Source organism: Cyprinus carpio, chromosome A11 (genome assembly GCF_018340385.1).
Source record: "Cyprinus carpio isolate SPL01 chromosome A11, ASM1834038v1, whole genome shotgun sequence".
NCBI lineage: Eukaryota > Metazoa > Chordata > Actinopteri > Cypriniformes > Cyprinidae > Cyprinus > Cyprinus carpio.
In genome coordinates this window covers 6,721,288-6,735,809 of record NC_056582.1, presented here as the reverse complement: position 1 = coordinate 6,735,809, position 14,522 = coordinate 6,721,288, and the positions used below count along the sequence as shown (strand labels likewise).

General features: G+C 35.7%; 1 protein-coding gene across 2 annotated transcripts in view; it reads right to left on the bottom strand.

Moving 5' to 3' along the window:
- The window catches only part of LOC109098792 (receptor-type tyrosine-protein phosphatase gamma-like), a 233,825-nt gene that overhangs the window by 4,813 nt on the left and 214,490 nt on the right, over window positions 1–14,522 (bottom strand). For both annotated transcript variants that reach the window (XM_042766063.1, XM_042766062.1), the window contains 13 exons: window positions 11,873–11,964; window positions 7,285–7,381; window positions 6,365–6,447; window positions 6,132–6,266; window positions 5,894–6,028; window positions 4,191–4,363; window positions 3,963–4,098; window positions 3,728–3,874; window positions 2,898–2,991; window positions 2,531–2,607; window positions 2,023–2,151; window positions 1,426–1,572; window positions 261–403 (listed from right to left, as the gene is read on the bottom strand). In XM_042766063.1, coding sequence (XP_042621997.1) covers window positions 261–403; window positions 1,426–1,572; window positions 2,023–2,151; window positions 2,531–2,607; window positions 2,898–2,991; window positions 3,728–3,874; window positions 3,963–4,098; window positions 4,191–4,363; window positions 5,894–6,028; window positions 6,132–6,266; window positions 6,365–6,447; window positions 7,285–7,381; window positions 11,873–11,964 — 1,588 coding nt within the window. The remainder of the gene's footprint in view (window positions 1–260; window positions 404–1,425; window positions 1,573–2,022; window positions 2,152–2,530; window positions 2,608–2,897; window positions 2,992–3,727; window positions 3,875–3,962; window positions 4,099–4,190; window positions 4,364–5,893; window positions 6,029–6,131; window positions 6,267–6,364; window positions 6,448–7,284; window positions 7,382–11,872; window positions 11,965–14,522) is intronic.

The window sequence follows — 14,522 nt, the reverse complement described above, 5'->3', positions numbered from 1 at the left end:
AAAGCATGTATTGGCAAAGTTTTCTCTTTAGATACAAAAAGTATGTATTGGCAAAGTATTCACGCCTCAAGTCACAAAACAAAAAAATGTTGTATTGTTCCAGTTCTGACATGCTACATACTATATCAGATGCTTGATATATGCAAGTTGTGATTGAACCAGTGTTTCTATAAACCAGAAGCAGTTTCCACTAAATGCTGAGAATCAACAGGTTTTCTAAGCCAAATTGTAATTTTTTTTAATAAAAGGTCATTACTCACTCATCATGCACTATAGTGGGTCCATCTCTGGTCATGGCCTCTTCTTTAATGACATTGATGAGCTCAAAGGTGCTGCTAATGGGAGCATCAGGGTTTGGCCATTTTGGGCACTGAAAATGACGAACTTCTAAAACATAATCATCCTACAAAGAAAAAGAAACAGGGAGAGAATATTAATATATATTACTATAATATAATTATATTATATAAACTTGTGTGTGTATATATATATATATATATATATATATATATATATATATATATATATATATATAAATTATTCATGCATATACTGCATTGTAAAAGAATTTCTGGTCAGTAAGATTTTTTATTTTTTTTTTAGCATTTTTATTCAGCAACAATGCATTCTATTGTTCAAAAATGCCAGTAAAGACATTTACAGTATAATGTTACAAAATATTTCTATTCAAATAAATGCTGTTTTTTTAAACTTTCCATTCATTAAAGAATACTGAAAAAATGTATGTTTTCACAAAAATATTAAGCAGCATTAAAAAGTGAATATTAAAATGTTTTATGCATAATAATGAAGGATCATGTGACACTGAAGAATGGTGTTATGATGCTGAAAATTATTTAAAATTATAATAATAGTTCACAATTATAATACTGTATTTACAGTATTGTTTAGATGTTTTTTTCTGCAATAAATGCAGTCTTGGTGAGCATAAGATACATACGATAAAAAACTAAAATATCAAAACACTTTTGAACAGTACCCCAAAAATATTATATACAATATCATATATATATATATATATATATATATATATATATATATATATATATGATATATATATATATATATATATATATATATATATATATATATATATATATATATATATATATATATATATTTATTTCTCTCTACATAAACATATTTTTAAAATAATATTTATAATAAATATTGTACATTTTAGTATAATATATATTTAAATAACATAATATTAAATGAAATGTATATAATTAATTTTATATTAAATCTCGTTTAAATCCAAAACATTACAAATAATTTGACGAATATTATATATTATATAATATAACTAAAATAAATAATCCAATCATATTAGATGAAATATGTATAAATAATTATATATTATATACAGTTTGAATTGAAATCTTTCCCTCCAAAGAGACAGACCTGTGTGGCCTCCAGGATGAAGTCATGAATGATGATTTGCTCCTCATTTGAGAGGCAGAGTCTGTCTTTACTGATAAGGGTGACTGTAAACGCCTCACAGTTCATGGCTTCCTCTCGACTCGGCCAATACACAAACTCATCCTCTGCCTGCGGCAACAAACGTGAGTTACCATCAACGCTGAGTAATTAAAGACTTTCAGAAAGACTGGTGCTCTTCAGGGGCAGTTATAGCCACAACAAAGACTATTACAAACATGACAAACCATCAACTTTTAACCATTAAAACCATTAAAAACGGTTTTCTGTAGTATGTTTTGGTACATATTCCATTATGGTTTATTGGTTTTAACAAACCACCTATAAAAGGCAACCAATTACCAAAGGGGGGGCCAAGCTTGTTGACAGGGGGGCACTGGGCCCCCCTACAGCTGCCCCTGGTGCTTTTACAACCAATTCCCATTGTTCCTTGCCCACGATAACAAGACATCAGCTGACCTTGAGAAGCACAGTCTATAACATTAACTTGAGTTTCCCTCCTTAGAGGCAGCACATCACTCAAGACAAACAGGAACTTTGCAGATGGTCTTGAATACCCACCAGGCCCTGGTTGTCTGGTAACATGACGATGATTTGAGCATTATGGTCCCAGATCATCCTCCAGAAATCTTTAGTAGTGTGAGGCAAGGGATGCTGTGTAATGATGAACTCATTGCTCCGGTAGTACCCCTAGTAGTAGCACGGAAACGTTCAATAAACAAAAGGAGCAATCAGTTATTCTTGGCTTTCGGTATACAAAAAAATATTAAAAAGTGGCACAATTTACCCTACCTTTATAGTTAGTTTATTTCAGTTACTTAAATAATATCCTTAGTAGAAGTTAAAAAGGTAAAATGACAATGTGAAGTTGACTGTTTCTCGTTGACCTGTCATCTTTGAACCATAAAAAACCCTTTATGTGTACTATTTTGTGCACAGGTGCTGTAAAACCAACATTACAGCAAATGTTCACTCTTATGACAATAAATCTGAAGTTTTCCCCGGAACACTGTGTGCTAAATTCAGTACAGGTTAATGCTTAGTTGTAGTTGGGGTATTGGGTACTCACCATTATATAAGATGCATTGATGTAATCAGTGCCTTTCATCCCAGGCAATGGTGCGAGACCAACACGTGCTCTTTCCGCTGAGAGGGACAAAAACAGCCAATCAGGATGCAGAATAAAAGAGCAGGTCAGTGATGTGATTTCATTAGCTGAAACAAGCTGCAAGCACAATTTTGAAAGCTGTGTTGCAGTTTGGATACTAGAATGTCAGGCAAGAAGAATTGCCAAAGAAATCCAAGGTATGTGAAAAAGATTAAAAAATGATTGGCCACATTAAATCAGTATGCCACAGTAAACCATAATTACTCAACAAATACACAACAAATAAATCAGATGTGCTATTTTATTTAAATGAGGTTATGTTACTCACATGGGACAACAGAAGAGTTGCGGTTCTTCTCCTTGTTGCATTCTTTCTGAGCACTGAAGCACTCCACAAATCTTGCATTGCACTGAGTCACCAACTGAACATAAAGTAGAACTAATTAACTTTTCTTTATTTCAAAGTAGAATGAAAAATCACATAAGACAACTTCAACATTTTGAATTTAACAGCAAGGAAATGTGTCTCATTGCAGTATATCCAAACTGCAGTTTAAGAACAGTCAGAATTTTAGCGCTCAACAAAACAAAACAAAACAAAACAAAACAAAACAAAACAAAACAAAACAAAACAAAACAAAACAAAAAATAAAACAAAATAAAACAAAAAACTAACTAACAAAAAAAAAACAAACAAAACAAAACAAAAACAAAACAGCAACAAAAAACAAAACCAAAAAATTTTAAGAGGAAGGAAATATGTCCTGCAGTTGTAGCCTACCAAGTAAAATGTAATGTTGATTTATATTCAGGTATTGAATCCGAACCAAAAAGAACCATAAAATGTTAGAATTTCGGGCTCAATAAAATATTTTATAAACTCATGAAACTCAAGCAAGCCACATATCACACATTTTACACGCACAGAACCTGTCAAGCTTGGGTTGTAAGTCATAGTGTCCTAACCAGGTATGAAATCATAAAGCAAACAAGCGATAAAGTGAGCCAATTTGTGGTTCAAAATTCTTCTCCGCATAAATGTGCATTAAAAATCTAATCTCTTCTGATATGCATAGAATGTGTCATGCATTGCAATAAGCGCTGACAGACAAACTGCTTGTCCAAATGACTTTGCATAATGAGAGAGATAGTCCCCACCTTGAACTGCTTTTCCAGTCGTGTTTTGCCCCCTGGGCCCGGCGTCAGGATGTTGTTGACGTAACTGTGCAGCTGACTGGAGGGCACCTCTGTTTCCTTCCCAAGAATGGCTTCCATCAAGGCATCGTGGATGAAGATATACTGCTCCTAAACACACAGAGACAGACAAACAGAGAGGTAAAGAGACATCCTAGATGACCTCAACAAACAGGGCAGATGTAGACTGGTGGCTCACCTCCGTTTGGACCAGGTAGTTTCTCTGAGTTCGTATATGTTTGAGGAAACCCAGCACATTGACTGAGCTTTTATCCTTCAGCTGCTGCAGCATGCTGTCAATCACAATGTAAGTTCCTGTCCTGCCCACGCCAGCACTGAAGAAGACACATTAATAACATATAAAACAGTTTGTTTATTGCTCTCTTCAGCCATCATATCAGCCAGTGGAAGTGTGTGTGTGTTTTACCTGCAGTGTACAAGCATGGGGCCCATCTCTGGAGTCTGTGCGGCAGAGGACTTCCTGACGAAGGTGAGCACAGGTAACGTGTATTCAGGGACACCCATATCCGGCCACTGAGTGTAATGATACTGCAGAACTGTTCTTTCACTCTGACGGCCCTTAGTGTTACCCTTCTGACCCTGCAAACAAACACACACACACACACACACACACACACACACACACACACACACACACACACACACAAACAGACAAAAGTTTTACAATTACATATGATCCTTCAACATAAAAGAACAAAGAAGAAGAACATAGATTGTTTTATAAATTAAGCCAGAACAAGAGACAAAACAAAACAGCAATGCTAAACAATGAAACGAAACAAAACGAAACAAAACAAAAAAACAAAAAACAAAAAACAAACAAAAAAAAACCACAAACCTAAAAACTACAGGGACTTGCTTTCTTAACCCTGGCTTCATTCTAAATGGAGAATGCATTGCATATCTATGGAGCCTTAATATATTTGCATTTTTTTTTACTAGTGATAATAGGGCACAAGTCACTTTTGAAGACTTTTGTTTTACTATATTTGAGGATATTTACAGAAACCCTGGCCCTGACAAGTAGAGTGAAACAAGTATGTTTTTTTTTTTTTTTCTGAAAAAAGTACACACTGATATATGCAATTGTATCTCATGGTAAAGAAACACAAAAACACATGATCAATCCCCGTATCTTCACATAACCCTCACTTCTCATTCAAACTTGCAGCAAAGATGTGTGATAATGCTGTACAGAAGCATGTCAGCTTTCTATTTTTTATTTTATTTGATTTTACCATACATTACCATACATGAATTTTCATTGCTGTAAAAAGGTGCCACCTAAACCGATATCTAAGTGGCTGCTATAAAAAATAATAAAAAAAAGGTTTCTTTGCTGCCAGTGGCCTTGCTGTGGCTCTATGTATTATGAAAGAGATTTACGGAGAGAGCAGATCACTCTCACTGATGCTGTGAAGGCCAGGACCTTGCATAAGCTTCTTAAAGATTTTTTTCCTCCGGCTTTTAAAGACCAAACCCTTCACAATCCTTCTCACAGGTGAAGGAAAGCAGGTCAAACCAAAAGGACTGACAGTGTAACATACATTTAATTGTATTCAAACTCATAAAACTGTAAAGTGCTTCTTATATAGAGAATTTTGTCCTGATATTTCTGCAAATGATCTTATTTACCATACAAAATCCCAGTAACAGAGTTGAGGTTTTCAGATCTACTCTATTGACAAATATAACAAAACATAAGATAAGTGAAGTTATTTAATAATACAGTGTCAACTAATACCTGCATATACTAAAATCTGAAAATATACAATTAAATTATGTATTTGTTAATACAGCAAGGAGTGGATAAAAAAATACATATCTAATGATGAGAAAAAAAAATCAGTTAACTGAAAAATGTCTTAATTAAATAAAAGCTGCCATAAGCTATTAACTGATAAAGTCATTTATAATACATAAGCATATATTTTATTATGTGCTTTTTCATTTAAGTTGGTTAGCTGGTTGGTTGGCATTGTAACACCATGTCAGCTTTCTTGGCTATTTAACAAGTTGAAACCGTATAAAAGAGCAATTTAAAAAACCTATATCATGTTTTCAAAGTTGAAAGGAGTGTAAGGGGAGAAATAAAAAAAAGGTGTTTACCTTCTTTACTTTGGTGTTTCTGATAGTGAAGACGCGGAGTGTGTAGCACGCCATTACTTTGGTTCTCTTCAGAGTCACCACAATATTACCGTATTCCTCACTGTTCTCTGTCGGCCAGTACTGGTCGCATTTTCTCTGTGAGACGCACACAGAAAGAGAACAAAAAAAAAACATTTGTTTAAAACAAATGATTATTTTATGATTCTGAAACTGTAATGGTTGTGACATTATAACTCACTCTGCCTTTCTCCACCAGGTTAGTGATCATGACTATAATGCAGGTGTTTTGTTCCCACACCATCCGCCAGAAGTCCTCGAATGTGGACTTGAGGGGACCCTGAGCTGCAATGTAGGCCTTGGGTTTATTATAGCCCTGTATAGGAGAAAGATACAGAAATATAAATCACACACAGTCAAGTCATCATGTACTATGAAAGCCTCACATCAGTGTGTTCTGCACACATGACTCACATCCACATAGTTGGCATTGATGTAGTCACTGTGTTTGGAGTCTTTTCCTGCCAGAGGCCTGAGCTTCACTCGACTATGGTCATCTGAAGGAAAAAAACAAACAAAAAAAACAAGAGAATGTAATGTCTGTCTGAACTAAAGTTGGGTACAAAAGTCAGAGACCACTGCGAAAATCTAGAGTTCAGAACTAAAGTAAAAATGCAAATATAAAGATTTATTAAACAATATGGAAACATCCTGACAAAATATTGCTTTCATTAAAATGCAAGATGCTCTTTGTAACATTTTTTTAAAGTCATGTTCAAAGATCATCAGGTTTTGAACAAACTCAAGTGCTGCTGTCATTAAAGCAAATGGGAACAAACCTTATTCTAGAAAACGTACACTAAAAAGTAATATTGTGAAATATTATTATTATTAAGTATTATTTAAAATACTTGTTTTATGTTTAAAAATGTAATATATTTTTAAAATATCTTTATATTCCTGCTGAATGTTCAGCAGCCATAACTTCATTCTTCATTCTTTAGTGTCACATGAACCTTTAGAAATCATTCTAATATATTGATTTGCAGCTCAAGAAACATTTTTTTTAATTATCATAGATGAAGAAAACAGTTGTGCTTCTATAATACAATTTTTCAGGATTCTTTGATGGATATAAAGTTCAAAAGAACAGCTTTTGAATAAGAAATCTTTTGTAACATTATAAATGTTTTTACTATCACTTTTTATCAATTGAATGCATCCTTAATAAATAAAATGATGAATTTCATTCAAACAAAAAAGTATTAACTCAAAAAAGTAGTGTATGTAAATGTTTAAATTTGAACCGAAATGCTAAATTATAAAAACAGAAGCATTTTCACAAGTGGTCTCAGACTTTTGGATGTCTGTGCATTTTATAAAGAGAGACTCACAGGCTATGATGTTGATGTATCTGTTTTTGTGCTTGTTGTCAGGGTGATTGGAGTGTTCTGATGTGATCTTCATATCTGCTGTGCAGCGCTGCACTTCCTATAACACACACACACACACACACACACAGATGAGACATAGTGAATTTCATTTTCATTCTGTATCATAAAAAAACACATTTTGTATTAATTATATTAATCTACTGTTTTGCTTAATTGTAATTTAGTGAATTTTCTTATATAATACAATGACATTTATACATTTTACATGTGTCATACAGTATTATAGACAACTGTTGTAAATTAACATAAACACTTTTTTTAGTTTGCATATAAGCATGTAAAGCAGGTTCAGCAAAGCTAACATCCTGAGGCTGTTAACAGATCGCTCAATAAACACACGAGCACTTGACACATTCTATTAACACCATGCAACAAAAACGCTGAGATGTTTAAAGGGGTCATATGATGCGATTTCAATTTTCCCTTTCTCTTTGGAGTGTTACAGGCTCTTGGCGCATAAAGAAGAACTGTAAAGTTGCAAAGACTAAAGTCTCAAATCCAAAGAGAATTTCTTTCTAAAAGTTAAGAGTCAACCATGCCCTCCTAAAACAGCTCACTTAAACACGCCCCCACGTCTACGTCATGATGTGGGAAGATTTGCATAACTCCGCCCAAATGTTTACGCAAAGTAAGAAGACGTAACTTTTATTCTCGCTGTTGCCGCTGCCACCACGTTGTGGAGACGCTGTGTGTTTCATTGTGAAAGAGGGCCTTCCAAAAGAGGACACAACTAGAAATCAGTGGTTCAGTTGTATTAACAACACTGTTCCAGAACACCTCAACCCAAATATTCGGATGTGTGCAGCGCATTTTACGGAGAACGAGGACTGTTTCCTGGAAGAGTAGCCTACAATACGGTGTCTGTTTCTATAAAGTGGAGCAGTTCCAACTTTGCAAGGACAGTCTGGCGCTTCTGACTCACAGCCTGTAAGTACGTTTTCATATTTAAAGAATTTGCCACTGATGATTCAAATGCGACTTTTGAGCAATGTAGAGTAGCGCTTGTTGTTTGTCATTTCTCCGATCACAAATGAAGACATGGTTTTATGTTTACGCAGCGCGATACACAACACAACAAGTAAAAAGACAGTATAAGCCATTATAATCAGTAATTATTTCGCCACTGGATGCAACAAATGCCTCATTTATAATGGGTTTTATTGTTTTTTTCTTGTACATGGCATCATAGTATGTTAAGGGACGTAACATTTTAGTCACACGTGTAAAGAATTCGGCCAATCACAACACACTGGATAGCTGGCCAATCAGCGTACACCTCACGTTTCAGAACGATGAGTTTTAGAAAACTAGACGCGTTTCAGAGAGGCGGGGCATAGAGGAGCAACAATAATGTACATTATGTGGAAAATAATGTGTTTTTTAAACCTTAAACTGCATAAACACAATGCATTACACCAAATACACAACATAATGTTTTTTTTAGCAGCATCATATGATCCCTTTAAGTGATGTACCGGAACATAAGAATTGGCTGTGTTAGCATTAGTTGGTTGTGTGTTTGCACTGCATTTGGAAAGTGTGTGGACAAGCTTGTTTAAAACCACGAGATGTTTGAAAATCTGCCAGGGGCTGTTTTCAAAAAGTCTCTCATCCACACACACGCACCTGTATGGTACATGCACTTGAACTAACCTCACTAGCACTCTGAGAAGACTGAAGAGCTGATACATCACAGGGTCATAAAATGATGATACATCACACTGATACATAAAAAGTCAACATTTATGAGAGGACAGTCCATGACTGTCAATTCTATTCATGTGTGACCTGTGATTTCGTATTTGAAATTTGAAACCCATTTAACAACCCATTTTATTTTCTTGCATTAAAAAAACAAGTTGCATGGGGAATTGATTGGATGATGAAAATTTTTGGGTCAAGTACTCCTTTAAAAAGTCTTATAAGAAAAAGAAAGTAAATAAGCCTGTGCTCCACTACTCTTCTCAGACTCTGATCTGTCTTCCTCTCTGGCATTCTCCATTCACTCTTCTCTCATTTTCAGCTAAATTCCAAACTTTCCCAAGTGTCCTCTTCTTTTTTTCCTTTGAGTCGCTCCCCCACTAAAAAACTCAGACCCGGGGCGCACATAATCCCTGTGCCTGTCCAGGCCTAGCCAATACCCTTCCTCGTCTCCCTGGCTCCCATGATCGCTGCCACCCCCGCCACTGCCTTTTTCGGCCCAGGCTGCACAAAGCCACTTGTCAGGGGCCTGCTGGGCTCCGTCCAAAAGGGGTTTGGCTCGGTTGTTTTCCCTTTTTTTCTGTAGTGGAGGTGAGAGAGAAGGGTTTGGAACCATAGAGGAATCCATTGAGGAGAAGCAGCACCAGAAACCCCCTTTGGAACCACTTCCCAATGTCCATTAAGACACACACACTTTTAGAGGCACTTTCCTGCGTCAATCAAGCCACCATGGAACAAAGAGGCCAAGGGAGGCCCTCAGAGGAACCCTAGTGACCCACACACCTCCCCTTCTCTCCTCCTCTCATTCTCTCCTCTGAAGGAAGGAAAGTAGGAGACCTATTGAAACTGAATTGAAAGATTTTCCTTTGCATGCACAACAGATATGGGCTACATTCACACAGTGTTCTATACTGATAAATGCATTTACTAACAGGGGTGCAGCAAAAAAATAAAAAATAAAAAAATAAATAAAATAAACTGCTGTCATTAAAACCTTTAATCATTAATTACGATATTCTAATTAAAGAAATATACTTCAAAAATGGTACTTCAGTTGGAAGGTATCAAAACTGAAAAAGATATCAAAAATAGAATATGGTGTATAAAAAAAAAGAAATAAAATCAAATAATAATAATATACAGAAATGGAAGAAATGGAAGAGGAAGACCAAGCGAATTAACCAGAAATGAGCAGCTGGATATTAGTAACGAATTAACATATATTGCATACCATAACGTGTTGTCGTATATTAATTCAATTTTAATTCAGTAATAGGTCCAAAATGATTCTTTGAATATACAGTGGTTTTCATTTTTATTGTTTTTATTTTACGATTTATTTTTAAATATATATGTAATAAGATGGTTCATGTTGTTGCATTAATCAACAATGTCTTGAAAAACAATCTGAACTAAAAACTAATTGGACTTAGCAGGGCCATAGATTTACATAATATCAGTACAATTTATGCATAAAATACAGTAAAGAAGATATTTTACAAATAAAAAAATGTAAATAATTTCTGTGGTATTTTTGCTCCATAAAATCTCAGATTTTGACCCTTGTTAAATTTTTTTGGAGGTTAATAAATAAATAAATAAATAAATATTATATAATTATATATAAAAAAAATAATTTATGTGGTATTTTGTTCCATAAAATATCAGATTTTGACCCTTGTTAATTTTTTTGGAGGTAAATAAATAAATAAATAAATAAATAAATATTATATAATTATAAAAAAAAAAATATTATAAATAATTTCTGTGGTATTTTTGCTCCATAAAATCTCAGATTTTAATCCTTGGTAATTTCTTTTGGAGGGTAAATAAATAAATAAATGAATAAATAAATAAATAAATAAAATAAGATATATAATTATAAAAAAAACAATTATAAATAATTTCTGTGGTATTTTTGCTCCATAAAATCTCAGATTTTGAACCTTGGTAATTTCTTTTGGATGCAAAAAAAAAAAAAAAAAAAATGATATATAATTATAAAAAAAAAATTATAAATAATTTCTGTGGTATTTTTGCTCCATTAAACCATGGTAATTTTGAACCATGGTAATTTCTTTTGGAGGGAAATAAATAAATAAATAAATAAATAAATAAATAAATAAACAAGCTAGCTGGTAAAATATAAATAATGTTAAATAAAATGCAGGTTAAAATTAATATTTTTTTGTGGTCCCTCCTTTCCGCTTGGTAACAGCTTGAGAATCTGAGAAAAAAAATTCTGTAATGTTGGCACAGCCAAAGGTCTGGAACATTTCTGAATCCTGATCCACAGAGGACACAAAAAACCCAGCATGTGTGTGCGTGTACATGCAGCTCTGATCTGCAGGTGATCATCAGGGGCTGAACATCTCAGATGATTCATTGACATTCAGCTGTGCCACTGACAGCACAAGCAGACGCTGTGGCCCAAGACTCAATGGATAACTAATTACCAGTCATCCTCGTACAAACTGTCGTCACATTAGTCTGACAGAATGTTGTTGTGGTTTTCTGGCTTCTGTGCCACACTAACACTCACACAACAGAGAGAGTCCAAAAAACTCGGTGTGAAAAAAGATGCCAATGTTCAGATGGCCTAATTCATTCTCACACAGGCTGAGTTCAACTGGCTTGTCCTGTACGGCCACCTGCCAGAAATAACAAACATCCGCGGAGGGATCCCGGCCCAGCTGTTCACAGACAGACACCAGAACCTGTCAACAGAACCGCTGCAGCGAGGCCGGGGGAACCACATGAGACAGGACCTGTGTTTACAGAAGTCTGAGGGAGTTTGCTGAGAGGGAAGAGCCTGTGAAGATCTTACCTCAAACTCTTCTGAGAAGCCGTGCTGGTTGTTGGAGTAGAGTTCTGATACATGCTTGATGAAGTGTTTAACAGGGATGGCCTCCATATCATCTGAAACAGAGAAAAAAAAAATGACTGCATGTCAATGATAGTAAGCCTCTTAAAAATATCCAGTATTTTGACTTTTTAAATATTTTGATCTGCAAACCTTTTCAGTGATATTTAATTTTGGATTAAAAATAATAATAACTTATAAATAAATGCAGTTATTACTATAATTAATATTACTGTTAGAGTAACTGCACATTACGCCAGCACTAGTGTTTCCAGTGCTGGTAGAGTGATCCATCTTAACAGAAGCCACTGTGCTTTGATTGGTTCACTGGCTGATTAGATAATCAACAGTTCAATGTGTCGACAGTGATGAGTCTAAGAGGATGAACGAAGGATCAAGGTTCAACTTCAGTCATGGTGAACAAAAAGACTGGCTAGATTCACACTCTCCAAGTTACAGACACAATAAGCTGACAAACTGTCATTAAAATCTGTCTGAGGCTAAATACACGCAAGAAGAGAAAAAACAAAACAAAAACTAATGCACACACACACACACACACACACACACACACGTCCGTAGTGCTATAACATTAGAGTTTTTTTTTTTTTTTTAAATCAAGAAAGAAAAAAGCCTGTGGTCGTCTTATTTAATTTGGGTATAACAAACTAACAACTAAAATATAGAATTATAATGAACATATAATTAAAATGTAATAACTATAATTACTAAAAGTGCTTACAAATTACTTATTATTTCTTAACATTATAAATATTTCTACTGACACTTTTTATCAATTTAACATATCCAAAATAAAAGTATTAATTTCAAAAAAAAAAAAAAAAAAAAAAAAAAAAAACATTTTTATTTATTATTTTTTTTTAAAGAAAAGGAGATCCACACACCTTCTGCCTTTATCTTAAAATGCCTACAATTGAATACAGCTAACAAACTAATTTTGGCACCCATGGATGCCAGAAACTAACTGGGAAATTCAGCCAGAAATTGAAGGCCCTATTTAGCAGGAAAGCATCCACGTTTGAAAGGACAGTGAACTCAAAGCGCCATATGAGCCGGAGCCAGCGGAGAGAGAGGCTGCTGCCCACACTAAATGGATCTTTGTAAATACCGAGGCCAGCCCTCGCCAAGCTGGAACACAGATGCCCAAATTGGATTGAGGGCACCGTGCCACCATTATTGTGAGCTGTGCCACAGTATAACAATGAAAATTGGTTCCAATGGAGTACTTATCGGAAAGCCTGAGTAAATCAATGGCTCTTGTTGCATTAAGATCTGGGTTCCACTACACTGACTAACCCAGACCTGAAACCTTCAGACCCTGAAAATCACACACTGTCCACTTCTGTTCCACTACGCTCTCTGCTAATGATTTACCCAAACACAAATAAAGGCAATGAGCTAAAGTGAGATACAGGCCAGTCAGATGAAGCCATTTTCTTGGCTCTAACCTTAATGGCTAATGTGTATGTGTGTAAAAGTGTGTGTGCACATGCAGACGGTCCAGATAAACAGCACTTGTCTTCTCTGGTAACAGGAAAGTACCTGAACAAACTAGACAAGACCACTTATCCTCAAACAGCTATACTGTGTCTAGATTCAACAAACTCTTCAGTGTAGCGCACACTCATCAAATCCAGTTTACAGTAAACATGACATGGCCAGCAATTCCAGAAAATCATCTTATTAAAAACACAGGAACACCATTCCAAAAAACCACTGGTCTCGAGTAGTTGCAGGTTGTTGTGAGGACATTTCTAGGTAGATGCCAGGGTGCTGGTAGCCCGGTAGTTGTTCGGGTGATTTGGGTGATGGTTAGGATGTTGTTAGGTGGTTTCCAGAGTGTTGCTAGTCAGACAGTTTCCTGGGTTTCATGGGTGGTTGTTTGGATATTGTTAGGTAGTTGCCAGGGTATTAGGACACTGTTAGGTGGTTTCCAGGGTGTTACTAGTCAGAGAGTTGCCTGGGTGTTGTGGGTGGTTGTTAGGATATTTTTTTAGGTGGTTGCCAGGGTGTTGCTAGCCAGGTAGTTGCTTGGGTGTTAGGACAATGTTAGGTGGTTTCCAGGGTGTTGCTAGCGAGGCAGTTGTCTGGGGGTTGTGGGTGGTTATTAGGATATTGTTAGGTGGTTGCCAGGGTGTGAGGACAATGTTAGGTGGTTTCCAGGGTGTTGCTAGCCAGACAGTTGCCTGGGTGTTGTGGGTGGTTGTTAGGATATTGTTAGGTGGTTGCCAGGGTGTGAGGACAATGTTAGGTGGTATCCAGGGTGTTGCTAGCCAGACAGTTGCCTGGGTGTCGTGTGTTCTTATTAGGAAATTGTTAGTGGTTACCAGGGTGTCGCTAGCCAGGTAGTTGCTTGGGTATTAGGACAATGTTAGGTGGTTTCCAGGGTGTTGCTAGCGAGGCAGTTGTCTGGGGGTTGTGGGTGGTTATTAGGATATTGTTAGGTGGTTGCCAGGGTGTAAGGACAATGTTAGGTGGTTTCCAGGGTGTTGCTAGCCAGACAGTTGCCTGGGGGTCGTGGGTGGTTATTAGGATATTGTTAGGTGGTTGCCAGGGTATTAGGACACTGTTAGGTGGTTTCCAGGGTGTTGGT